Genomic DNA, 25,177 nt, shown 5'->3' with positions numbered 1-25,177 from the left:
TGTGCTGGACATACAAATTAGCACAGGACTGGTGTGCTGGACATACAAATTAGCACAGGAATGGTGTGCTGGACATACAAACTACACAGGACTGGTGTGCTGGACATACAAATTAGCACAGGAAAGGTGTGCTGGACATACAAACTAGCACAGGACTGGTGTGCTGGACATACAAATTAGCACAGGACTGGTGTGCTGGACATACAAATTAGCACAGGAATGGTGTGCTGGACATACAAACTAACACAGGACTGGTGTGCTGGACATACAAATTAGCACAGGACTGGTGTGCTGGACATACAAACTAACACAGGACTGGTGTGCTGGATATACAAACTAACACAGGACTGGTGTTGCTGGACATACAAACTAACACAGGACTGGTGTGCTGGACATACAAACTAACACAGGAATGGTGTGCTGGACATACAAACTAGCACAGGACTGGTGTGCTGGACATACAAATTAGCACAGGAATGGTGTGCAGGACATACAAACTAGCACAGGAATGGTGTACTGGACATACAAACTAACACAGGGCTGGTGTGCTGGACATACAAATCCTGCCCATGAAATCACAGCACCAATTTGAACTTCCTGCTCCTTCTGACTGTTTACAATGTTGCCAATGGAATTTTCATGAATGACCAACTCCTCCTGCTTTATCTGTGGATGGTGAATTGATTTGCACATCTATGACCTTTCTGTAACCCTACAGGGGGAGAAAGGGCCTCAGGGTCCGGCCGGACGTGATGGAGTTCAGGGTCCAGTTGGATTGCCTGGACCTGCTGGATCTCAAGGACCTCCAGGGGAAGATGGTGACAAGGTAAGTGAGTGTTTAACGTTCCTCTTTCATTTCTCTTTCACATTCATTCTCGGGATGTGTGCATCGCTGACAATGTCGGAATTTATTGTCCATCCCAGTTGCCGTGGAGAAGATGGCAGTGGGCCTACTTCTTGAACTGCTGCAGTCCATGTGGTGAACATGTTCCCACCATTCAATTAGATTGTGGCCGATCTGTACCTCGACTCCATTGACTCTCCTTTGTCCCATATCCCTCGATACCCTTACCCAAGAAAAAACTCTCCATCTCAATTAAAAAGTTTTCAGTTGACCTCCAGCCTCAAGAGCATTTTGGAGGAGACAGTTCCAGATTTCCGCTCCCCTTCATGTGATGAGCTGCTTCCTGACATCACCCCTTAAAGGCCTGGTTCTAATTTTAAGGTTGGTCCCTTTGTTCTGGACTTGGCCCACCAGAGGAAATAGTTTCTCTCTATCTACCTAACAAATTCTTTTATTATTTCAAGTACCTTAAATCTAAAATTAAGGGAATATAAGCCAATTCTATACAACCTGTCCTCATAATGTAACCCTTTTAACCCCAGTATCATTCTGGTGAATCTGCAATGCACCCTCTCCAAGGTCAATATATCCTTCCTGAGGTTCGGGGCCCAGAACTGAACACAGTTACTCCTGATGCCTACTGTCCATCTCAGTGTCCGGCAGTTTGTTGAAGGGTCTGTAGGAAGAAGGATAATACCTCATGCTGCCCGACCCCACTACGAGGGGAGACAGTTACCCTGATATTTACCAACAAGTAACACAGCCCAAGCTCCTGTTAGCGGTGGGACCGGAATAAAATGAGGAGGAATTTATGACGAGATTTTTTTTTCTCTTATGGGGTTGTGAATCTTTGGCACTTGCTTCCTCAAAAGACAGTGGAAGCAAAGTCTTTAAATATTTTTAATGCAAATTTAGCTAAATTCTTGATAAGCAAGGGGGAAAGCAGCCTTCTTGATTGGCACTCCATCCACCACCTTCAACATTCACTCCCTCCACCACTGACGCACAGTGGCAGCAGTGTGTACCATCTACAAGATGCACTGCAGCAATGCACCAAGGCTCCTTAGACAGCACCTTCCAAACCTGCGACCTCTACCAACTAGAAGGACAAGGGCAGCAGATGCATGGGAACATCACCACCTGCAAGTTCGCCTCCAAGCCACACACCATCCTGACTTGGAACTATATCACCGTTCCTTCACTGTTGCTGGGTCAAAATCCTGGAACTCCCTTCCCAACAGCACTGTGGGTGTACCTACCCCACATGGACTGCAGCGGTTCAAGAAGGCAGCTCATCACCACATTCTCAAGGGCAATTAGGGATGGGCAATAAATACTGGCCTGGCCAGCGATGTCCACATTCCATTAACAAATTTTTAAAAAATGGATAATACATTCATTTCATTCTTTCTTTGCACAGGGTGAGATTGGAGAACCAGGTCAAAAGGGAACTAAAGGAGGAAAAGGTGAACAGGTGAGTAATGTGATATATTCATTTCTGCTGCTTCTGGTGACATTACTGAGCTCTAGAATTATTAATTATGGCAGGATTTTCCATAATGTATCTGCTTATATCACAGAAGAAATCTCTTGCATTTCGACAGCGTATTTCACCACCTCAGAATATCCCAAACCACTTTCCAGCCAATGAAATATTTCTGAAGTGCAGTCACCATTGGAATGCAGGACACATGGCAGTCAATTTGTGCACAGGATGGTCCCACACACAGAGCCATGTGATAATGATCAGATCATCTGTGTTCAGGGATAATGGCTGAAAAATGAATATTGCTCAGGACATTGAGAATAACTCCCCCACTCTTCCTCAAAAAACTGGTTGTGGGATCTTTTGCATCCACCTGAGAGGCCGGATGGGGTTTTAATTTCGCATCTCATCTGAAAGATGGCAACTCCAACAGTGCGGCACTCCTTCAGTACTGACCCTCTGACAGTGCAGCACTCCTTCAGTACTGACCCTCCGATAGTGCGGCACTCTTTCAGTACTGACCTTCTGACAGTGCGGCACTCCTTCAGTACTGACCTTCTGACAGTGCGGCACTCCTTCAGTACTGACCCTCTGACAGTACGGCACTCCTTCAGTACTGACCCTCTGACAGTGCGGCACTCCTTCAGTACTGACCCTCCGATCGTGCGGCACTCCTTCAGTACTGACCCTCCGATCATGCGGCACTCCTTCAGTACTGACCCTCCGATAGTGCGGCACTCCTTCAGTACTGACCCTCCGATAGTGCGGCACTCCTTCAGTACTGACCTTCTGACAGTGCGGCACTCCTTCAGTACTGACCTTCTGACAGTGTGGCACTCCTTCAGTACTGACCCTCTGACAGTGCAGCACTCCTTCAGTACTGACCCTCTGACAGTACAGCACTCCTTCAGTACTGACCTTCTGACAGTGCGGCACTCCTTCAGTACTGACCTTCTGACAGTGCGGCACTCCTTCAGTACTGACCTTCTGACAGTGCGGCACTCCTTCAGTACTGACCCTCTGACAGTGCAGCACTCCCTCATTGCTGACCCACTGACAATGCTGTGCTCCCTTGTTGCTGTACTGATTATGTCTTCCTGGATTTTTGCTCAATTCTCTGGAGTGGGACTTGGACCCACAAATTTCTATTTCAGCAGTGAGAGAGTTGCTTTATGAATCAAGGCTGGGATCTTATACCTCAATCGGTCCATGTTGTGTCAATAATGGGCGCACGGGAAAGCTCCTAACTCTCTGCATTTCAACTTGTGAAATAAGTCATCATTGACGACAGGAATAGTGCCGGAAGACTGGAGGATAGCAAATGTTGTCCCCTTGTTCAAGAAGGGGAGTAGAGACAGCCCTGGTAATTATAGACCTGTGAGCCTTACTTCGGTTGTGGGTAAAATGTTGGAAAAGGTTATAAGAGACAGGATTTATAATCATCTTGAAAAGAATATGTTCATTAGCGATAGTCAGCACGGTTTTGTGAAGGGTAGGTCGTGCCTCATAAACCTTATTGAGTTTTTCGAGAAGGTGACCAAACAGGTGGATGAGGGTAAAGCAGTGGATGTGGTGTATATGGATTTCAGTAAGGCGTTTGATAAGGTTCCCCACGGTAGGCTATTGCAGAAAATACGGAAGTATGGGGTTGAAGGTGATTTAGAGCTTTGGATCAGAAATTGGCTAGCTGAAAGAAGACAGAGGGTGGTGGTTGATGGCAAATGTTCATCCTGGAGTTTAGTTACTAGTGGTGTACCGCAAGGATCTGTTTTGGGGCCACTGCTGTTTGTCATTTTTATAAATGACCTGGAAGAGGGTGTAGAAGGGTGGGTTAGTAAATTTGCAGATGACACGAAGGTCGGTGGAGTTGTGGATAGTGCCGAAGGATGTTGTAGGGTACAGAGGGACATAGATAGGCTGCAGAGCTGGGCTGAGAGATGGCAAATGGAGCTTAATGCGGAAAAGTGTGAGGTGATTCACTTTGGAAGGAGTAACAGGAATGCAGAGTACTGGGCTAATGGGAAGATTCTTGGTAGTGTAGATGAACAGAGAGATCTTGGTGTCCAAATGCATAAATCCCTGAAGGTTGCTACCCAGGTTAATAGGGCTGTTAAGAAGGCATATGGTGTGTTAGCTTTTATTAGTAGGGGGATCGAGTTTCGGAGCCACGAGGTCATGCTACAGCTGTACAAAACTCTGGTGAGACCGCACCTGGAGTATTGCGTGCAGTTCTGGTCACCGCATTATAGGAAGGATGTGGAAGCTATGGAAAGGGTGCAGAGGAGATTTACCAGGATGTTGCCTGGTATGGAGGGAAGGTCTTACGAGGAAAGGCTGAGGGACTTGAGGTTGTTTTCGTTGGAGAGAAGGAGGAGGAGAGGTGACTTAATAGAGACATATAAGATAATCAGAGGGTTAGATAGGGTGGATAGTGAGCGTCTTTTTCCTCGGATGGTGATGGCAAACACGAGGGGACATAGCTTCAAGTTGAGGGGTGATAGATATAGGACAGATGTGAGAGGTAGTTTCTTTACTCAGAATAGTAAGGGCGTGGAACGCCCTGCCTGCAGCAGTAGTAGACTCGCCAACTTTAAGGGCATTTAAGTGGTCATTGGATAGACATATGGATGAAAATGGAATAGTGTAGGTCAGATGGTTTCACAGGTCGGCGCAACATCGAGGGCCGAAGGGCATGTACTGCGCTGTAATGTTCTAATTCTAATTCTAATTCTAAAAAGTTGACATCTCACAGCGAGTGGATGCGATCTCTCACTAACATGGCACTGTGATGTTTCAGCCTTGGGAGAATTGCCTTGGAACAGCTTCACCTATATTCTTTTCTGTAACCCTGCCATGTCACACTGACCATTAGCCTGTGCTGGACCATCCTGAAGGCATGAGTAACCTCAGCGACTACCTGCTTCACCAAACATAACTCACTGCCTTCTCATGTGCAGGCCAGCACCGCTCTGTGTAATAGTGATGGTCTCCAGTGATGTGTACAGACTGGGGGAGGATGTTGGTGGGATGTTGGTCCTGGCAGATGGGCGAATTTCTGGCCTTAGTTTCTGCCAGTCTCTGTTCTTCCAGCACAGGCTCATCAATTTCCTTTTGTCTCTTCCCTGCAGGGACCTCCTGGACCTCACGGTCTCCAAGGACCCATCGGACAACCTGGGCCGGCTGTAAGTAAAACCCTTCACTGTTTTTGGTCAGTATTGAGCAAAGACAATGCTCACAAGAATAGGGGCAGGCCATTCTGGAACCCTCAATCCTCTTCCCCAACAAAAATTGATCAACCCTCAGTTTTGAAATTTCTAATTGCTCTGCCCACCCCAGCCTCAACAGCTTTTTGGGGAGAGAGTTCCAGATTTCCACTCCCCTCTGTGTGAAGAAGTAATTCCTGACATCACCCCTGAACGGCTTGGCTCTATGCTTTAGGTTCTGCCCCTTGTTCTGGACTCCCCCCACCACAGGAAATAGTTTCTCTCTATCGACCCGATCGAATCCTTTAATCATCTTTAACCCCTCGATTAGGTCACTCCCTTCACTCCACCATTGCGAGGGAATAGAAGACTTGTCTATGCAGCCTCCTCTAATAATCTAACCCTTTAAGCCTGGGACGATAGTCAAAAATCACAACTCACTACACCAGAAAATTTTCTTCATCTCCCCTTTCCTTCTTTTGCTAATCACCTTCAATCTGTGTCCTCTGGTTATTGACCCTCCTGCCACTGGAAACAGTTTCTCCTTATTTACTCTCTGAAAACCCTTCATGGTTTTAAATATCTTTATTAAATCTCCTTTTAACCTTTTCTTCTTTAAGGAGAACAACTGCAGATTAGAGTCATAATGGCACAGAAGGAGGTCATTCAGCCCATCGAGTCCATGCCGGCTCTCTTTAGAGCAATCCAGTCATTCCCATTCCCCCGCTCTATCCCTGTTGTCCTGCAGGTTTATTTCCCTCAAGTGCCCATCCAATTTCCTTCTGAAATCATTCATTGTCTCCGCTTCCACCACCCTCATGGGCAGCGAGTTCCAGGTCATTACCACTCACTGTGTAAAAATGTGCTTCCTCACATTCCCCCTGCATCTCTTGCCCAAAACCTTCAATTTGTGTCCCCTAGTCCTTGTACCATCAGTTAATGGGAACAGTTTTTCCTTGTCTAATTTATCTAAACCTGTCATTATCTTGTACACCTCTATCAAATCTCCCCTCAATCTCCTTTGCTCCAGGGAGAACAACCCCAGCTTTTCCAGCCTAACTATGTAACTAAAATCCCCCATCACTGGAACCATTCTGGTAAATCTCCTCTGCACCCTCTCAAGGAACCTCACATCCTTCCTAAATTGTGGTGACCAGAACAGGATGCAATACTCCAGTTGGGGCCTAACCAGAGCTTTATAAAGTTTCAGCATAACTTCCCTGATTTTGGTTCTGCCACCTTCAAAGATTTGTGAACACCACCAAATCTCTCTGTTCCATTTATAATTGTTCCAGTTAGTCACTTCCTTCTGGGTGTATTAGTTTGTGGAACAAGCTTCTTCCAATTTGAATCCGATTGATCGCTTATTGAGTGTTGATCCCAGACCCCGTCAATCTCCAATCTGGACTCTCAATGACGGCAGGAGGGAGTGAACCTGGTTTGTGTTTCATTTGATAGGGAGGAGATGGAGAGCCAGGTCCCAGAGGACAGCAGGGAATGTTCGGGCAGAAAGGTGACGAAGGCTCACGTGGATTCCCTGGGCCTCCTGGACCAATCGGTCTTCAGGTAAGTCCCACAGCAACAACTTGTATTTATATGGTACCTATAATGCAGTAAAACATCCCCAGGCGCTTCACAGGAACGATTATCAGCCAAAATATATCTTGGAGACAAGTAAGGAGATATTATTACAAATAGCCAAAAGCTTGGTCAAAGAGGTCGGTTTTAAGCAGAGTCTTAAAGGAGAAAGAGGTGGAGAGGTTTAGGGAGGGAATTCCAGAGCTTAGGGTCCAGGCCTCCAATGGTGGAGTGAAGAGAGTGGGTGATGGACAAGAGGCCAGAATTGGAACAGCACAGATATCTTTGAAAATTTTGAATTTTACTCTCTATTTCAATAACAACCATTTATCACAACTCGCTGTTTTCTGTCCTTAAGTCATTTTTTTAATCCAAGCTGACACTGACCTTCCTATTCCATGAGACTCAGTTTTGTTAACCAGCCTTTTATGTGGTACTTTATCAAAAGCTTTCTTAAAATCCATATAAACAACATCCACTGCATTTCCTTCAGCAACCTTCTCTGTTACTTCATCAAAACATTCAATTAGATTAGTAAAGCATGATCTGCCTTTTACAAATCCGTGCTGGCTCTCCTTAATTAACTCAAATCTCTCCAAGTGCCTGTTGATTTTTTTCTCTGATTATTGTTTCTAAAACCTTACCCACCACTGATGTTACACTGTAGTTTCTAGGACTCTCCTTACACCCTTTCTTGAATAAGGGTTTTACATTTGCTACTCTCCAATTCTCTGGCACTTCCCCTGTATCCAGGGAAGATTGGAAGATGATGATAAGCCCTTCCACTATCTCCACTTCCCCTTACTTTAACAACCTGGGATGCAAGCCAGACGGACCTTGCGACTTATCTACCCTAAGCAGAGCCAGCTTTTCCAGTACCCCCTCCCTCTCAATTTTTACCCTGTTCATTGCCCCTACCCTTTCCACTTCTACTGATATTTTGTCAGCATCCTCTTCCTTAGTAAACACTGATACAAATAATTATTAAGTATATTAGCCTTGCCCTGTGCCTTTCAGCATATATCACCCTCTAATAGGCCCCACTCCACCTCTTACTATTTACATGCTGGTAGCTGAGTCCCACACTCCTACCTTTTGTCTGTAACCCTGTAAGTTCCTCATCCTCAGTAACTGTCCAACTCTCTTTGAAAACTATTTACAGAATCAGCTTCCGCCACCTTTTCAGGTCGAAAGTACCAGCTCCTGACAACTCCCAGAGGGAAAACATTTCTCATCATCTCCCCTCGAGACCATTTACCAAAGAGTTTGAATCACAGATTCTCTTGTCTTGGCCCACTCATAAGAGGGAATAGTTTTTTTTTCTCCATTTACTCCATCAAAGCCTCTCATCATCTCGATTAACTCAGTTCGATCACCATTCTTCATATTTCACACTACACGTTGATTTTGCACACCATTCTACAATGCTCACACTGAGAAGTAGAGGGAGGGGAGGAGGTTTGGGAGGGGCATAAACACCAGCATGGACTGGTGGGGACGAATGGTGTGTGATGATCTCACCCTATCATTTCCTCACTTGTTTATCTAAATGAGATCATCAGCAAAGTGATGGACGGTGTCTTTGACAGTGTTAATAACCTGCTCGCCGATGCCATAAATATCGTGGCTACAAGAGCAGGTCAGAGGCTAGGAATCCTGATGCGAGTAACTCAGCTCCTGACTCCCCGAAGCCTGTCCACCATCTACAAGGCACAAGTCAGGAGTGTGATGGAATACTCTCCACTTGCCTGGATGGGTGCAGCTCTAACAACACTCAAGAAGCTCGATACCATCCAGGACAATTAAAAGCAAAATACTGCTGGAAATCTGAAATAAAAACAAGAAATGCTGGAAATACTCAGCAGGTCTGGCAGCATCTGTGGAGAGAGAAACAGAGTTAACATTTTAGGTCAGTGACCCTTCTTCAGAACATCCAGTACAAAGCAGCCTGCTTGATCAGCACCCCATCCACAAACATTCACTCCCTCCACCACCGACGCACAGTGGCTGCAGTGTGTACCATCTACAAGATGCACTGCAGCAATGCACCAAGGCTCCTTCGACAGCACCTTCCAAACCCGTGACCTCTACCACCTCGAAGGACGAGGGCAGCAAATGCATGGGAACATCACCACCTGCAAGTTCCCCTCCAAGTCACACACCATCCTGACTTGGAACTATATCGCCGTTCCTTCACTGTCACTGGGTCAAAATCCTGGAACCCCCTTCCTGACAGCACTGTGGGTGTACCTACCCCACATGGACTGCAGCGGTTCAAAAAGGCAGCTCACCACCACCTTCTCAAGGGCAATTAGGGATGGGCAATAAATGCTGGCCTGGCCAGTGACGCCCACATCCCATGAATGAATTAAACAAAACACAAATTAAAATGCAATTTTTAGCCCCTACGGTGGCCACCGGTCGCGGAAGGCCTCAAGTGAACCAGCGGACACCGCACGCTCCTTCTCCAGGGACACTCAGGCCCGAACATAACCTCAGAAGAGGGGCAGGCAATCAGGGAGGACGGACCCCCCCAAAGGCCCGCAAACTGAACTTGTGAACTGGTCAGGCCCAGGAGCAGACCGGCGAGGAGATTCTCGTCCCAGCCCACGCCCCTCCGCTCTGGGTGCCCAAAGATCAGGAACATGGGGCTGAAGTGCAGCTAAAACTTGAGGAGCAGCCCCTTCAAATACTCAGAGGGGCTGCAACCTTGCACACTCCGTATATACGTGGAACATGGACTCGTCCAGGCCGCAGAAGTTACAGACGGCCTGGGAGTCCGTGAACCTACTTAAAAGTCTATTGCATGGGACTGCCCTATGCAACACCCTCCACCCCAGGTCCCTGATGTAAAGGGGGAGGACTCCCATGCAGAGAGACCTCCACCGGGGTTTACCCTCACCGCCAGATGGCAACACGGACCGCCAGGGCGTGTACCGGCAGCAGACAAGTGCGAGGAAGTGGAGAGTGTACAGCAGTAGCCCGTACAGGAAACTCCTCTGTGCGGTGTGGACTGGCACAGAGGGCATTTCTGAGAGGGAGCTCGGGTTGTGTGGGATCGGCTCCCAAGGAGTGTTTCGGGTCCTGGGTCCGATGAGCAGTTCTGGCCGAGCGGGGATCAGCTCGGCCGGGAGCGGTCTGCACTCCTGAGCCCCCTCGTCACCCACAGTGAGGGGCGTCCCGGGGGCTTTGGCTACTCCTCCACCCATCAGTCCGTCCCCAGAGCCAGCCACCTGGACAGCCAAGACGCTCTTCTTCTCCGGCAGGGAAGCACCCTGACTGGAGGCGACCATGTTCCAGACTCGGAATAGATCCCAGTAAAGGACAGGCAACTCCCTCAGAGAGGCGCGGCTACTGTTCTCCTTCGGGAGCTGCATGATATCTTGAAGGCAGTGACACTGGCAGAAATATATGTTGCCAGCGCACACCATCTAGGAGGACGCTTGACGTACAGGTATCTCTGCAGGGTCCGAAGGCGGAGAGCCGCAGCCTGGGTGCGGACGCACACCAGTGACTGGCCGCCCTCCTCAATCGGGAGACTCAGGACTGCGGCAGAGACCCAGTGTTTCCTCTTGCCCCAGAAGAAATTGACGAGTTTCTTCTGGATCTTAGTGGCAAATGCAGGGGGCGGGGCCAAAGTGACCACAGCATGGAGGCCACCAATTGGTTTATGACCAGTGCTCAGCCCCTGTAGGAAAGCACTCGGAGCAGTCCTGTCCAGCGCCCCAGCCGAGTGGTGACTTTCGCCTCCAACGTCTGCCAGTTTGCTGGCCAGGCTTCCTTAGCGGGGCTAAAGTGGACTCCCAGATAGATGAGGTGCGTGGTGCTCCATGCATAAAATGTTACGTCCTACGGCAGGGAATCCACCCGCCACTGACTCACCAGGAGTCCGGAACATTTTTCCCAATTGATCCTCACAGAGGATGCGGCAGAAAAGGTCTGCTGGCCCTCACGCTTCCTCCGCAAGTCAACAGGATCTGTGCCCATGAGGAGCACGTCATCGGCGTAAGCCGAGAGGACGACCCACATGGCCGGCTCATGCAGAGCAAATCCCGTCAACCTCCTGTGAAGCAGGCACAGGTAGGGCTCCACGCAGATGGTATATAATTGGCCTGCCATGGGGCAGCTCTGACACACTCCTCTCCCAAAGTGAAGAGGCGCCATCAAGGACCCATTCACTTTGATCAGACACTCTCCGGCGGCGTATATAAAAGTCGGATCCGGGCCACAAAATGCGCACGTCCTCGCTGGACGGATCCGGAGAGAACATGTTGTAATAGATACGGCCAAGAGACCCATTCCCTCCAGATCCGTGATGGAGGATCCGTCGTCGGCCAGCAGTTCGATGAGCTGATTATGGACCCACTGCCATTTTTCCAGCGAATAGTAGAAGGGTCAGGCGCGGTCCAAATCTTCTAGGATTTGGATCCGCAACTTCGCATATGCGCCTCGGGACCCTCAGTGCGCCCTTCTTCTCTTTGTATGCCTGCCACAGGTATGGGTCCATGACAGCATGACCGAGGCGGGACTCCAAGTCGAGCACCTCCCTCTCTAGGCGCCCGATCTCGGCTTCCTGCCTTTTGGTTGACCCCTTAGCGTACTCTCGACAGAAGACACGGATGTGAATCTTGCCCACATCCCACCATAGCCTCAAGGAGGGGAAGCCCCCTCTGCTTCCTTCTCCAGTTGGCCCAGAATCGAGGGAACGAATCCCAGAATCACTTGTCCTACAGCAGCCGGTTGTTAAAGTGCCAGTACACGGACCCTGCCCGTGTGCAGAGCGGAGTGAACTCTGCCCACACCAGGTGATGGTCCGAGCACAGCACCAGCCGCATGGAGGCCGCCGAGACGTGGGAGGCATACGCCTGCGAAACGTAGAGGTGGTCGATTCGGGACCCTCCTTCCTCCAGACCTCCGCGTGAAGGCGCTGGAGTCGAGATGGAGATTCTGCCAGACGTCTCCCAAGTTGAGAGAACTGATCAGTCCCCTCAACTTCTCCACTGACACTGACAACCGGAGCGATCCCTCATCTCAAGAGTACAGTTAAAATCCCCCCTTAGGATGATGCACTTGACACTACAGATAAAGCTCACGAGAGCGGACGCTTCTTTAAAGAAGCGCACTTGTAACGTGCCGGGCCTTGGCGCGTACACGCTCACAAAGTGGAGCGGACGCTACCCAGGCAAATGGCGAGGTGGAGCAAGCGGCCTGGCACAAGCTTCTTGACCCCCAAGATCTCTGGCTGAAAGGTCGGGGCCAACAAGATAGCTACCCCACTAGAAATAGGCCACTCCAGGAGCCAGGTGGCTTCGTCTCCCGGAACGGTGTGGGTTTCCTGCAGAAAGCTCACCGCGTATCTCCCTTCCCTGAGGATTGAGAGATTGTGAAATCTGCGGTGAGATCCCCTGCTGCCGTTTGATGTTGAGGCTGGCTATGGTTATCTTCATGTCAAAAGTAGTTAGAAACCCGTCAGCAACACCTCACTGTGAGGAGGGAGTGGAAGTGTACCTGGCCTTCCACTCCCCCAGCAACCCATTGAGGAACGCTTTAAACCGGCGCCTCTCAACCAGTTTCATGCCCGCACCCTTGCCCGCTTTCTTGAGGGCTGCACGGACGGACCAGATGATCAGTGCCAGATTCGACCAACGGCCGAGAGCCAGCTGAACCCCTGCATGCCGTGAGGAATTGCCGGTGTTCCACGGTGGGGATGAGAGGAGACTCGGTTGGAGGCACAAGGGATTCTACCACGTCACTGACGATGGATTCAAGGTCGTCCTCCGTGACTTAAGTCAAGTCCCCATCCTCCTTCGGGTCATCACCGCCAGTGGCCGACACACCCATCACACACTGTGGGGTGGACGTCCCGGCCGCTCCAGCTGGCCCCGCCTCCGTCACGATCCCACCCCCAGGATTGATGGCGGAGGAGTCCTCTCTGGGTTTCTGCAGGGAAACTGAGCTTATCAGCGCGAGCGGTTCAGGACCTCCCTCCACCTTCGTCCCCAGGCCAATGAGTGGCTCAGAGGAGACGGTAGTTCCTGACTCCAGAAATCTAGCCGGAGCCGGGACTGGAGGCAGAGGGAGGGGGCCATCTCACAGCAGATGTGGCACTATCCAAATTGACCTATGGGTCGGGCACATCCCAGGTGGCAGCAACAGACTGCTGGGAGGATTGACCCTCACAGGTCTCACCCCCCCCACCCAGGATACCCAACTCATCGGCCAAAGGAGAGACTTCTCCCATGGGGTCCACAGGCTCCCTCACCACACGCAGGCCCGCTCCCTCCTCATCAGGGGTTGCTAAGTTAGCAGGTGCTTCCCTCCCCACTCCATCCTGAGGGGCAGAGGGCTGCTGCTTAGGGCTCGAGGCCCTAATTCCTTGGGCCTGAGCTCATTTGCGGGGCAGGTGGATTCCCCTGAATCAGGCCTAGGGCTGAGCTCAGGCTTAGGACATTTTATCATATTCAGGGGATGTGCCTTCAGCGGGACTGGGCTGAGCCCCCACCTCACTTCCCCTAGATGGTGCAGGTGAGGGAGGAGGAGCTACTAAGAATAAAGGGTGAGATGTTGGATAGCATTACTCACTGAGCAGTGGCCCCCAAGGGGTCCACTGGCCGGAAAGTCCCACTCATGCTGAGCCCCTTACTCAGGGCCAGGTACACCACCCACTTCAGGAAAAACACAGCTTTCCCGTAAATCTTCGAGGCTGCAACAATGGCTGAGGGGCCGACAACCTCGGCCATTGCCTTTACGCAGGCCACAATAGACCTGTTGGGATGGGGATAGCTCTCCACCTCATGGTTGGAAGTAACTTAAAAGGTGACAGGGTCACATGGGCAGCCACAGAGGCTGCAGCCACATAGGTGTTCGAGGGCCCTACCACTGATGGGCTCGCCATGGATTCAAGAGCTAAAACCCACACCAATTGTAGGCCTGCAGATTTTAAAAAAAGTCTACAAGAAAGTAAACAAATATATATATAACAAGTTAGGGGAGAGGCAGAGGGTACATGAAAATGGGAAAGACAGGTTGTGACTTGCTTTCCGGAGGAGGTGCACACAGGACACTCCAAACAGTCTTTGCCAGCAATCCTGGTCTTTGGGTCTTCTGGTTGTTGAAGGTGTCTTCACCTTGGTCAGCTGAAAGCTGCCCAGGCACTAGCTGTCTCCTTCTGTCTCTTTAGCCAGGCAGCTTCAGCTGACCCAGGCTGGGCAATTGGGGTGGGGAGGGAGCTTCCCTGTGTGCTTGATGAAAATGCACAGCTCCCTTCAGAATTGGCAGCCCCACCCCTTGTTCCTCCCCAAACAGTCCAAAGCAAAGAAAACTTCTGGTGTTCAGAACCCACCTCCAAACAAAGCCTTGTTTCAAAAAAGTCCCTTTTTTCACTGTAAAGGTTGTTTTTATTCAAGCTTTCCACCTGCTTTTAGTTTTAGTTTAGGCAGGCATCAAGATCGGCGCAGGCTTGGAGGGCCGAATGGCCTGTTCCTGTGCTGTACTGTTCTTTGTTCTTTGCTTGGTTGTAGGTCCTCTCCCTCTGCTCAGTGTAGCTCCTCTCTCCAACTGTACCACCTCCAACTGTCACCAGCACTGTCAGCCAAGGCTCGTTGCTGCAATCAGCAATCAGCATCTACAATCATGCAGCAGCCAACCCCGTTTTCCTTTTTTGTACTCTGTATCTAACCCCCGTACTGTACCTGTCCTGGGGAGTGTTTGATGGGGACAGTGTAGAGGGAGCTTTACTCTGTATCTAACCCCCGTGCTGTACCTGTCCAGGGAGTGTTTGATGGGGACAGTGTAGAGGGAGCTTTACTCTGTATCTAACCCCGTACTGTACCTGTCCTGGGAGTGTTTGATGGGGACAGTGTAGAGGGAGCTTTACTCTGTATCTAACCCCCGTACTGTACCTGTCCTGGGAGTGTTTGATGGGGACAGTGTAGAGGGAGCTTTACTCTGTATCTAATTTTTCTTTATATACCCCAGGCCCCTTTTTTATTTTTGTCAAGGGGGCCTTTATTCCTCAGGCCCCCTTTTTATATATATATATATATATATATATATATATATATTCAGTAAATAACGTTATTAAAAACAGATAAATTAAACAAAAACTCAAATTGTATCTAACCCCGTTTTTCTTCCCATTTTTTTTTCTTTAATAAGGTGGCCTTTATACCCCAGGCCCCTTTTGTATCTTTTATGTCGAGGGGGCCTTTATTCCTCAGGCCCCCTGTATATACATATTTTTTAAAATAACTTTATTAAAAAACAGATAAATAAACAAAAAACTCAAATTAAAATGCCATTCTCGGCGTCGACAATGCACTCCAGTCCCTGCGGTGCCCACCGGCCACGGAAGGCCTCAAGCGTACCGGCGGACACCGCATGCTCCTTCTCCAGGGACACCCGGGCGCGAATGTAACCACGGAAGAGGGGCAGGCAATGGGGGAGGACGGACCCCCCGACGGCCCGCAACCTGGACCTGTGAATTGCCACCTTGGCCAGGCCCAGGAGCAGACCGACGAGGAGATCCTCCTCCTGGCCCACGCCCCTCCGCACCAGGTGCTCCAAAGATCAGGAGCGTGGGGCTGAAGTGCAGCCAGAGCTTGAGGAGCAGCCCCTTCAAATACTCAGAGGGGCTGCAACCTCGCACACTCCGTATGTATGTGAAACACGGACTCGTCCAGGCCGCAGAAAAGTGTATCTAACCCCATGCTGAACCTGTTCTGGGAGTGTTTGATGGGACAGTGTAGAGGGAGCTTTACTCTGTATCTAACCCCATGCTGAACCTGTCCTGGGAGTGTTTGATGGGACAGTGTAGAGGGAGCTTTACACTGTATCTAACCCCGTTTTTTTTTTGCCTTCCGAAGGGAATTGGGGACACTATGGGCTCAATGCCCTTCTGTACTGTAACCGTTCAATGATTCCATGAAATTCTCAAACTTCCCAGGATGGGATTTGACTCACGTTCCCTGGATCATTAGACCAGGCATCTGGATTACTCGTGCCCTGTGAGTGTTTGATGGGGACAGTGTAGAGGGAGCTTTACTCTGTATCTAACCCCGTACTGTACCTGTCCTGGGAGTGTTTGATGTGATCACTCGGTAATAAAATTGGAAAGTGCTAAAGGTCTCAATCTGATGAGCACTAAACCCAGACAAAAGAAGTAAGAATCTCTCTTTATTTAAAACATATTTGGCCATCTTTGCCAGGTAATCCAATTAATTGGAATTGATACTGTAAGGTCGTAACCGTGACTGGAAACTATTAACATATCTAGCGAGAGAGCTCAGTGACACCTGGGTAAATGTTTGCCACTCAATTCTTCCAAAAACATTCAAATGACATGAAAAATAGATGGAGTTGCTGTGCAGCATCTTCCAAACCCATCAGTGTTCTCCACTAGTCAGGCACTCGAGCTCCTCAGCTTTGTTTAATTGTCACCAGTACTTTGCAGCCAATCAGTAAATCTCTCCATTTACCAAAGGAAACCAAAAGCAGGAGGGAAGTCAAACAGACAGCTGGCTCACTAAAACCTGTTTTATATCATTGTCCAAAGGCTGATCTACAACCCTCAGACAGAGGGAGACAGAGACAAAAACACACAAAGTTTACAGTACAGAAGGAGGCCATTCGTCCCATTGTGTCTGTGCTGGCCAATAAGGAGCAATCCAGTCAAATCCAACTTTCCCGCTCTTGGTCTGTAGCCCTATAGGTTTCAGCACCTCAAGTGCATATCCAAATGTTTTTTTAAAATGTTATGAGGGTTTCTGCCTCCACCACCTTTTCAGGCAGTGAGTTCCAGACACCACCACCCTCTGGGTGCTGTGACTCTTGCTGTTTGTAGTGTACATTAATGATTTAGACGTGAATATAGGAGGTATGATCAGTAAGTTTGCAGATGACACGAAAATTGGTGGTGTCGTAAATAGTGAGGAGAAAAGCCTTAGATTACAGGACAATATAGATGGGCTGGTAAGATGGGCGGAGCAGTGGCAAATGGAATTTAATCCTGAGAAGTGTGAGGTGATGCATTTTAGGAGGACTAACAAGGCAAGGGAATATACAATGGATGGTAGGACCCGAGGAAGTACAGAGGGTCAGAGGGATCTTGGTGTACTTGTCCATAGATCACTGAAGGCAGCAGCACAGGTAGATAAGGTGGTTAGGAAGGCATTTGCGATACTTGCCTTTATTAGCTGAGGCACAGAATATAAGAGCAGGGAGGTTATGATGGAGCTGTATAAAATGCTAGTTAGGCCCCAGCTGGGGTACTGTGTACAGTTCTGGGCACCACACTATAGGAAGGATGTGATTGCACTGGAGAGGGTGCAGAGGAGATTCACCAGGATGTTGGCTGGGCTGGAGCATTTCAGCTATGAAGAGAGACTGAAAAGGCTAGGGTTGTTTTCCTTAGAGCAGAGAAGGCTGAGGGGGGACATGATTGAGGTCTACAAAATTATGAGGGGCATTGATAGGTTAGATAGGAAGAAACTTTTTCCCTTTGCGGAGGAGTCAATAACCAGGGGGCATAGATTTAAGGTAAGGGGCAGGAGGTTTAGTGGGGATTTGAGGAAAAAAATTTTCAACCAGAGGGTGGTTGGAATCTGGAATGAAGGGGTGGTGGAGGTAGGAACCCTCACAACGTTTAAGAAATATTTAGATGAACACTTGAAACACCATAGCATACAAGGCTACGGGCCAAGTGCTGGAAAATGGGATTAGAATAAATAGGTGCTTGATGGCCGGAACAGACACGATGGGCCGAAGGGCCTGTATCTGTGCTGTATAACTCTATATCTCTATGACTCTTTGAAACATTTACTCCTCAACTCCCCTCTAATCCTTCTTCCTACTATTTTAAATCTATGCCCCCTGCTTATTGACATCTCTGATAAGGGAAATAGGTCCTTCCTATCCACTCTATAATTTTAAACTCCTCAATTAAATCTTCCCTCAGCCTTCACAGTTCCAAAAAAAACAATCCCAGCCTATCCAATCATTCCTCATTGCTAAAATTCTCCATTCCCAGCAACACCCTCTCCAGTGTGGTCACATCCTTCCTGTAATGTGGTGGCCAGAACTGTATGCAGTACTCTTACTGTGGCCTAACTAGTGTTTTATACAGTTCTAACACAACCTCCCTGCTCTTATATTCTAAGCCTTGGCCAATAAAGAAAGTATCCTGTATGCCTTCTTAACTACCTTATCTACCTGTGCTGCTACCGAGAGAGAGAGAGAGAGAGAGAGAGAGACAGATGTGCTGTTCTGGAAAGTCAGTTGGTGAAGGATGATACTGGAGCCAATCTTCACTCAGTCTTACATTTATTTACAGAGTGAAACATTACAAGCATACACCTCCTAACTCTACCACACAGAGTCTCAATGGGTGTCTCTTTCTATGTCCGCAAGTGAAACCCAATTAACACACTCTACCTGCATACAATTAAACACAATTTATATACAATTAACAAACAAGTGAGAGGTGTAGAGGATCAGCAAAAGAACCAGAGGGGGAGATGAGGAGAATTTATTTTACACAGTGAGTTGTTGTGATCTGGAATGCGCTGCCTGAAAGGGCGGTGGAAGCAGATTCAATAATAACTTTCAAAAGGGATTTGGATAAATACCTGAAAAGGAGAAATTTACAGGGCTTTGGGGAAAGAGCAGGAGAGTGGGACTAATTGGATAGCTCTTTCAAAGAGCCAGCACAGATATGATGGGCTGAATGGCCTCCACCTCTTTATGATTCTAAGATAGAGGGTGAGAGAGAGAGATCTATCACAGTATTGTCAAATAAGGATAATGTGATTTTGGGACTTCTGCATCTGTCAAAAATATTGATTACTGTGGAAAGTGATTTGTGTAAAATCTGAGTTCATCAGTGATCGATTTATAAAATCCCTTATTCAGTTCAATAATGCAAAATGCTGTTGTACCACACAACAAGAAAGTGTATTTTAATTGAAGCCACTTTGTGAGAATCTGGGTTTCAGAGTATGACCACAAGCTAACGTGCTTTAGAAATGATTGAAGTCACTTGTAATTTATGTATTCTAATACATGAGAGATTTTGCTTCCAGTTTCCAAGATATTGCCAACCATAACACAGACCGAATTGCACTGTATTTATGATTCATTAGCACAAACTACACCTCAATTACTTACAGCACCAGCTACCAACACAAAACCCACACCAACAGCTAACGATACACATCAAACTGACTTGCACTTTCCCTCTCTCTCGTGCACTCTTTCCTTCGCACTCTCCCTCGCACACCCCCTGCCTCACACTCTGCCTCCCTCCCTTACACTACCTTACATTCTCCCTCTATACGTCTCGCTCACTCCCTCAGCCTCTGGCCCTCACACTTTCCCTCATCTCTTCCATCTAGTACTACCCAACTCAAGGGGTACAGTAACATAGTGATAATGTTACTGAAATAGTAATCCAGAGGCCTGGACTAATGTTCTGGAGACATGAGCTCAAAACTCACCATGAGAGCTGGGGGAATTTCAAATCAATTAAATAAATCTGGAATTGAGAGCTAGTCTCAATAATGGTGATCGTGAAACTACTGGATTGTTGTAAAAACCCATCTGGTTCACTAATGTCCTTTCGAGAAGGAAATCTGCTGTCCTTACCTGGTCTGACCTACATATAACTCCAAACCCACAGTGATGTAGTTGACTCTTAACTGCCCTCTGAAATGGCCTAGCAAACAACTCCGTTGTCTCAAAACTTTACAGAAAAGCTATAATCCACATGGACTGCAGCAGTTAAAGAAGGCAGCTTACCACTTCTCGAGGGCAATTAGGGATGGGCTACAAATGCTGGCCTAGCCAGCGACGCCCACATCCCATGAATGAGTAAAAAAAAACTTATCAGTCCATGTCCAAAAGATCCCAGGCACTATTTTGAAGAGCAAGAAAGTTTTCCCCAGTGCCTGACCAATATTTAACCCTGAATCAACATCACAAACAAAACAGATTATCTGATCATTTATCTCCTTCCTGTTTGTGGGAGTTTGCTGTGAATAAATTAGCATCTGCATTTCCTCCATTACAACTGACTACACTTCAAAAAAGGAACTTCATTGGCTATGAAATACTTTGGGACAGCCTGAGGTTGTGAAAGGTGCTATAGAAATGCAAGTCTTCCTTTCTTTACTGAACATAAAAACATCAAACCAGCAGCAGCCGCAGGTGGTTCCGAAAGCTTCCCTGAAACTGCGGAGCCGATGATTTTTGAGGAGCCATGTGTTCTTCTGCCTCCACAAAGATCTTCCCAACCTCTACTGACCCTTTAGACAATGCCAGCCTCCCTAGATGAACCTCCCTCCTCGCGCGCTGCGCTCTGTGCAGGATGCATGAAGTCGTTTGGCTCCCTGATATCACTGGAGTATCCTCCAGTATCCTAGCATTCCCCTAGTTTCACTGATTGACTTGGCATCCAATATCCCAGCACTCCATGGGATTGTTCTGTGTACTGCGCACCATGTATGCAATCTGCTGCTTAACGTATTCCTCAACATTATCAGGAGATCCACTCGATTTAAAAACAAACATAGCTCAATATTAACAGAAAGTGAATCTGTTGAAGGATGTCGAGGCCTCGTAGAGGATGCGGATGAGATTTACTGGAATGGTTCCAGGGATGAGGGACTTCAGTGACGTGGAGAGACTGGAGAAACTGGAATTGTTCACCTTAGAAAGAAACGTGCATTTCTATAGCACCTTTCACAATCTCAGGCCATTCCAAAGTGCTTCACAGCCAATTAATTATTTTCAAAGTGCATTTACTGTTATGATTTAGAAAACATGGGGCCCACAAGTTGCAATGTGACCAGATATACCGTTTTAATGATGTTGGTTAGAGCAGAGAAGGTTAAGAGAAGATTATTATAGGTGTTTGAAATCATGCAGGGTTTTGAGAAAATAAATAAGGAAAACTGTTTCCAGTGACAGGAGGGTCAGTAACCAGAGGACACAGATTGAAGGTAATTGGTAAAAGAACCAGAGGGGGAGATGAGGAGAATTTTTTTTACACAGTGAGTTGTTGTGATCTGGAATGCGCTGCCTGAAAGGGCGGTGGAAGCAGATTCAATAATATATTTCTAATTCCCCTTTTGAAAGTTATGCTTGAAAAGGAGAAATATATACTGGGCTATAGTGAACGAGCAGGAGAGCGGGACTAATTGGATAACTCTTTCAAAGACTTGTATCCGCTGGAATTTAGAAGAGTAAGAGGTGACTTGATTGAAACATATCAGATCCTGAGGGGTCTTGACAGGGTGGATGTGGAAAGGATGTTTCCCCTTGTGGGTGAATCTAGAACTAGGGGTCACTATTTAAAAATAAGGGGTCACCCATTTAAGACAGAGATGAGGAGAATTTTTTTCTCTCACGGGGTCATGCGTCTTTGGTATTCTCTTCCTCAAAAGGCGGTGGAAGCTCTGAGTCTTTGAATATTAATAAGGCAGAGGTAGATAGATTCTTGATAAGCAAGGGGGTGGAAGGTTATCGGGGGTAGGTGGAAATGTGGAGTAATCAGTTCAGCCATGAATTTATTTAGTGACGGAGCAGGCTCGAAGGGCTGAGTGGCCTACTCCTGCTCCTAATTTATATGTTCGTATGTTCAAGCTGGCAAAGACACGATGGGCTGAATGGCCTACTTCTGTGCTGTAAGATTCTGTGATTAGATTGAGTGCATTCCAAGCAAAGTACTGACAAGCCTGCATTTCATCAATGAATTCATTAGTATTGATCTTTGATTTGATTTCCCATCTATTTTAATAAATTGAAAAGCATTTGGTAATGAGGTTGGAGATGAAGTCAGAAGCAAGGAGCAGTTTGTAATTTGCTGGGTCAGTAACTAAGGTTAATTAGACTTTCTCTCTGCCAATAGAACAAAGACGAGATTGGGGTCCAAATCTCCTCTCTCGTAGGGAGATGCTGCTACAATCATAGAGCATCTTGGCCCTTTCATACAATCTGCACTGAGGTGTCTGACTCGATTATTTAGGAAGCACAGAATCAGAATGAGACCTGAACACGTTTCTTCCATGATCCCCTCCCACTTCCTTCAGCAATGCCCAGTGATCACACAGATTAATAGCAGCCATTCTTTCTATAAGGCAGCCTTCAAGAGAATCTCCTGCAGTGTCAATTACAGTCATAGTTATTTAACAGCACAGCAGAAAGCCATTCGGCCCATTGAGTCTATGCCAGATTTCCGTAAAACAATCCAGTCAATCCCACTCTCCCGCTCTATCCCTGTAGCCCTGCAAGTTTATTTCCTTCAAGTGCCCATCCAATGTCCTCAAGAGAAGGAAATCTGCCATCCTTACCTGGTCTGGCCTACATGTGACTCCAGACCCACAACAATGTGGTTAACTCTTACATGCCCTCTGAAATGGCTTAGCAAGACACTCAGTTATAACAAACCGCTAGAGGAAAGTCTAAAAGGAATTAAACGGATGGACCACCCGACATTGACCCAGGCATCGGAATGCACAATGGCAAACACAGCCCTGCCAACCTTGCAAAGTCCTCCTGATTAACATCTGGGGGATTGTGCCAAAATTGTCTATAGACCACTCAAGCAACAGCCTGCTCCTTAGACAGCATCTTCCAAACCCACGACCTCTACCACCTAGAAGGACAAGGGCAGCAGACACATGGTAACACCAACACCTGCAAGTTCCCCTCCAAGTCACACACCATCCTGACTTGGAACTATATCGCCGTTCCTTCACTGTCGCTGGGTCAAAATCCTGGAACTCCCTTCCTAACAGCACTGTGGGTGTACCTACCCCACATGGACTGCAGCGGTTCAAGAAGGCCGCTCACCACCATCTTCTCAAGGGCAATTAGGGATGGGTAGTAAATGCTGGCCTAGCCAGTGATGCCCACATCCCATGAAAGAATGAAAACAAAAATCATTCATTGTCTCTGTTTCCACCACCCTCATAGGCAGTGAGTTCTAGGTCATTATCACTCGCTGTGCAAAAAACTTGTTCTTTTCATTCCCCTGCATCTCTTGCCCAAAACTATCAATCTGTGTCCCCCAGTGCTTATACCATCAGTTAATGGGAACAGCTTTTCATTGTCTACCTGATCGAAAACTGTCATAATCTTGTACACTCTATCAAATATCCCCTCAAACTCCTTTGCTCCTGGAAGAACAACTCCAGCTTCTACAACCTAACCTTGTAACTAAAATCCCTCATCACTGGAACCATTCTGGTAAATCTCCTCTGCACCCTCTCAAGGACCCTCACATCCTTCCTAAAGTGTGACCAGAACTAGACGCAATATTCTAGTTGTGACCTACCCAGAGCTTTATAAAGGTTCAGCATAATTTCCCTGCTTTTATACTCAATATTTCATAGAGTCATTTATGGCACAGAAGGAGGCCAATCGGCCCATCCAGTCCATGCCGGCACTCCAAGGAGCTATTCATTCAGTCCCACTCCCCCTCTCAATCCTGTAGCTCTGCAAGTATATTTCCCTCGAGTGCCCATCCAATTTCCTCTTGAAATCATTGATTATTTCCGCTTCCACCACCCCCGTGGGCAGTGAGTTCCAGGTCATTACCCCTCGCTGCATAAAAACGTTCTTCCTCATATTCCCCCTACATCTTTTGCCCAGAACTTTTAATCTGTGTCCCCTAGTCCTTGTACCATTTATTAATGGGAACAGTTTTTCCTTGTCTAACATATCTAAACCTGTCATAATCTATTAAATCTCCCCTCAATATCCTTTGTTCTAAGAAGAACAACTGCAGCTTTTCCAACCTAACCTTGTAACTAAAATCCTCCTTCCCTGGAACCATTCTGGTAAATCTCCTCTGCACCCTCTCAAGGACCCTCACATCCTTCCTGAAGTGTGGTGGCCAGAACTGAATGCAATATTCCAATTGGCTCCTAATCAGAGCTTTATTAAGGTTCAGCATAATTTCCCTGCTTTTGTACTCAGTGCTGTATTTCTGAAGCCCAAGATCCCATATGCTTTACTAACCACTCTCTCAATATGTCCTGCCACCTTCAAAGATCGATGCACATGAACCCCCACCAGGTCCCTCTGTTCCTGCACACTCTTTAGAACTGTGCCATTAAGTATATATTGCTTCTCCCTATTCCTTCTGCCAAAATGCATCACCTCACACTTGTCTGTATTAAACTCCATCTGCACATTGTCACTGTTTGTCACTCCTCCAAGTTTAGTGTCTTCGGAAAATTTTGAAATTTTACTCTGGATTCCAATATCCAAGTCATTTATAGATAGCATAAAAAGCAGTGACCCAGCACTGACACTTGGGGAACACCACTGTCTACCATCCTCCTGTCTGAAAAACAACCATTTACCACAACTTGCTGTTTCTGTTCTTAAGTCAACTTTTTATCCAAGTTAACCCTCCTGTTCCATGAGACTCAATTTTGTTAACCAGCCTTTTATGTGGTACTTTATCAAATGCTTTCTTAAAATCCATATAAACAACATCCACTGCATTCCCTTCATCAACCTTCTCTGTTACTTCATCAAAAAATTCAATTAGATTAGTCAAGCATGATCTGCCTTTTACAAATCCATGCTGGCTCTCCTTAATTAATTCAAACCTCTCCAAGTGCCTGTTGATTCTTTCCCTGATTATTGTTTCTAAAACCTTACCCACTACTGATGTTAAACTAACTGGCCTGTAGTTGCTAGGACTGTCCTTATACCCTTTCTTGAATAAGGGTGTCACATTTGCCACTCTCCAATCCTCTGAGTCCAGGGAAGCTCACTGATGGGGGAGGTAATTGGCCAGATTGAATTTCTCCTGCTTTTTGTGGACAGGCATACCTGGGCAATTTTCCACTTTGTCAAATAGATGTTGTAGCTGTACTGAAACTGCTTGGCTAGGGGCATGGCTGGTTCTGGAGCACAGGTCTTCATTACTACAGCTGGGGTGTTGTCAGGGCCCATAGTCTTTGCAGTATCCAGTGCCTTCAGCAATTTCTTGATATCACGCTAAGTGAATTGAAATGTATGAAGAATCATAGAAAGTTTAAGAACACAGAAAGAGGC

At 47.4% G+C, this 25,177-nt stretch overlaps 1 protein-coding gene across 1 annotated transcript in view; it reads left to right on the top strand.

The window, feature by feature from the left end:
• LOC137373152 (collagen alpha-1(XI) chain-like) overlaps positions 1–25,177 on the top strand; it is a 612,019-nt gene that overhangs the window by 411,477 nt on the left and 175,365 nt on the right. The window contains exons 45-48 of the mRNA XM_068038011.1: positions 719–826; positions 2,265–2,318; positions 5,459–5,512; positions 6,992–7,099. Coding sequence (XP_067894112.1) covers positions 719–826; positions 2,265–2,318; positions 5,459–5,512; positions 6,992–7,099 — 324 coding nt within the window. The remainder of the gene's footprint in view (positions 1–718; positions 827–2,264; positions 2,319–5,458; positions 5,513–6,991; positions 7,100–25,177) is intronic.

Source organism: Heterodontus francisci, chromosome 8 (assembly GCF_036365525.1).
Source record: "Heterodontus francisci isolate sHetFra1 chromosome 8, sHetFra1.hap1, whole genome shotgun sequence".
Taxonomy (NCBI): Eukaryota; Metazoa; Chordata; class Chondrichthyes; order Heterodontiformes; family Heterodontidae; genus Heterodontus; species Heterodontus francisci.
The sequence above is the reverse complement of the archived record's forward strand: the minus strand, read 5'-3'. Positions and strand labels throughout refer to the sequence as shown.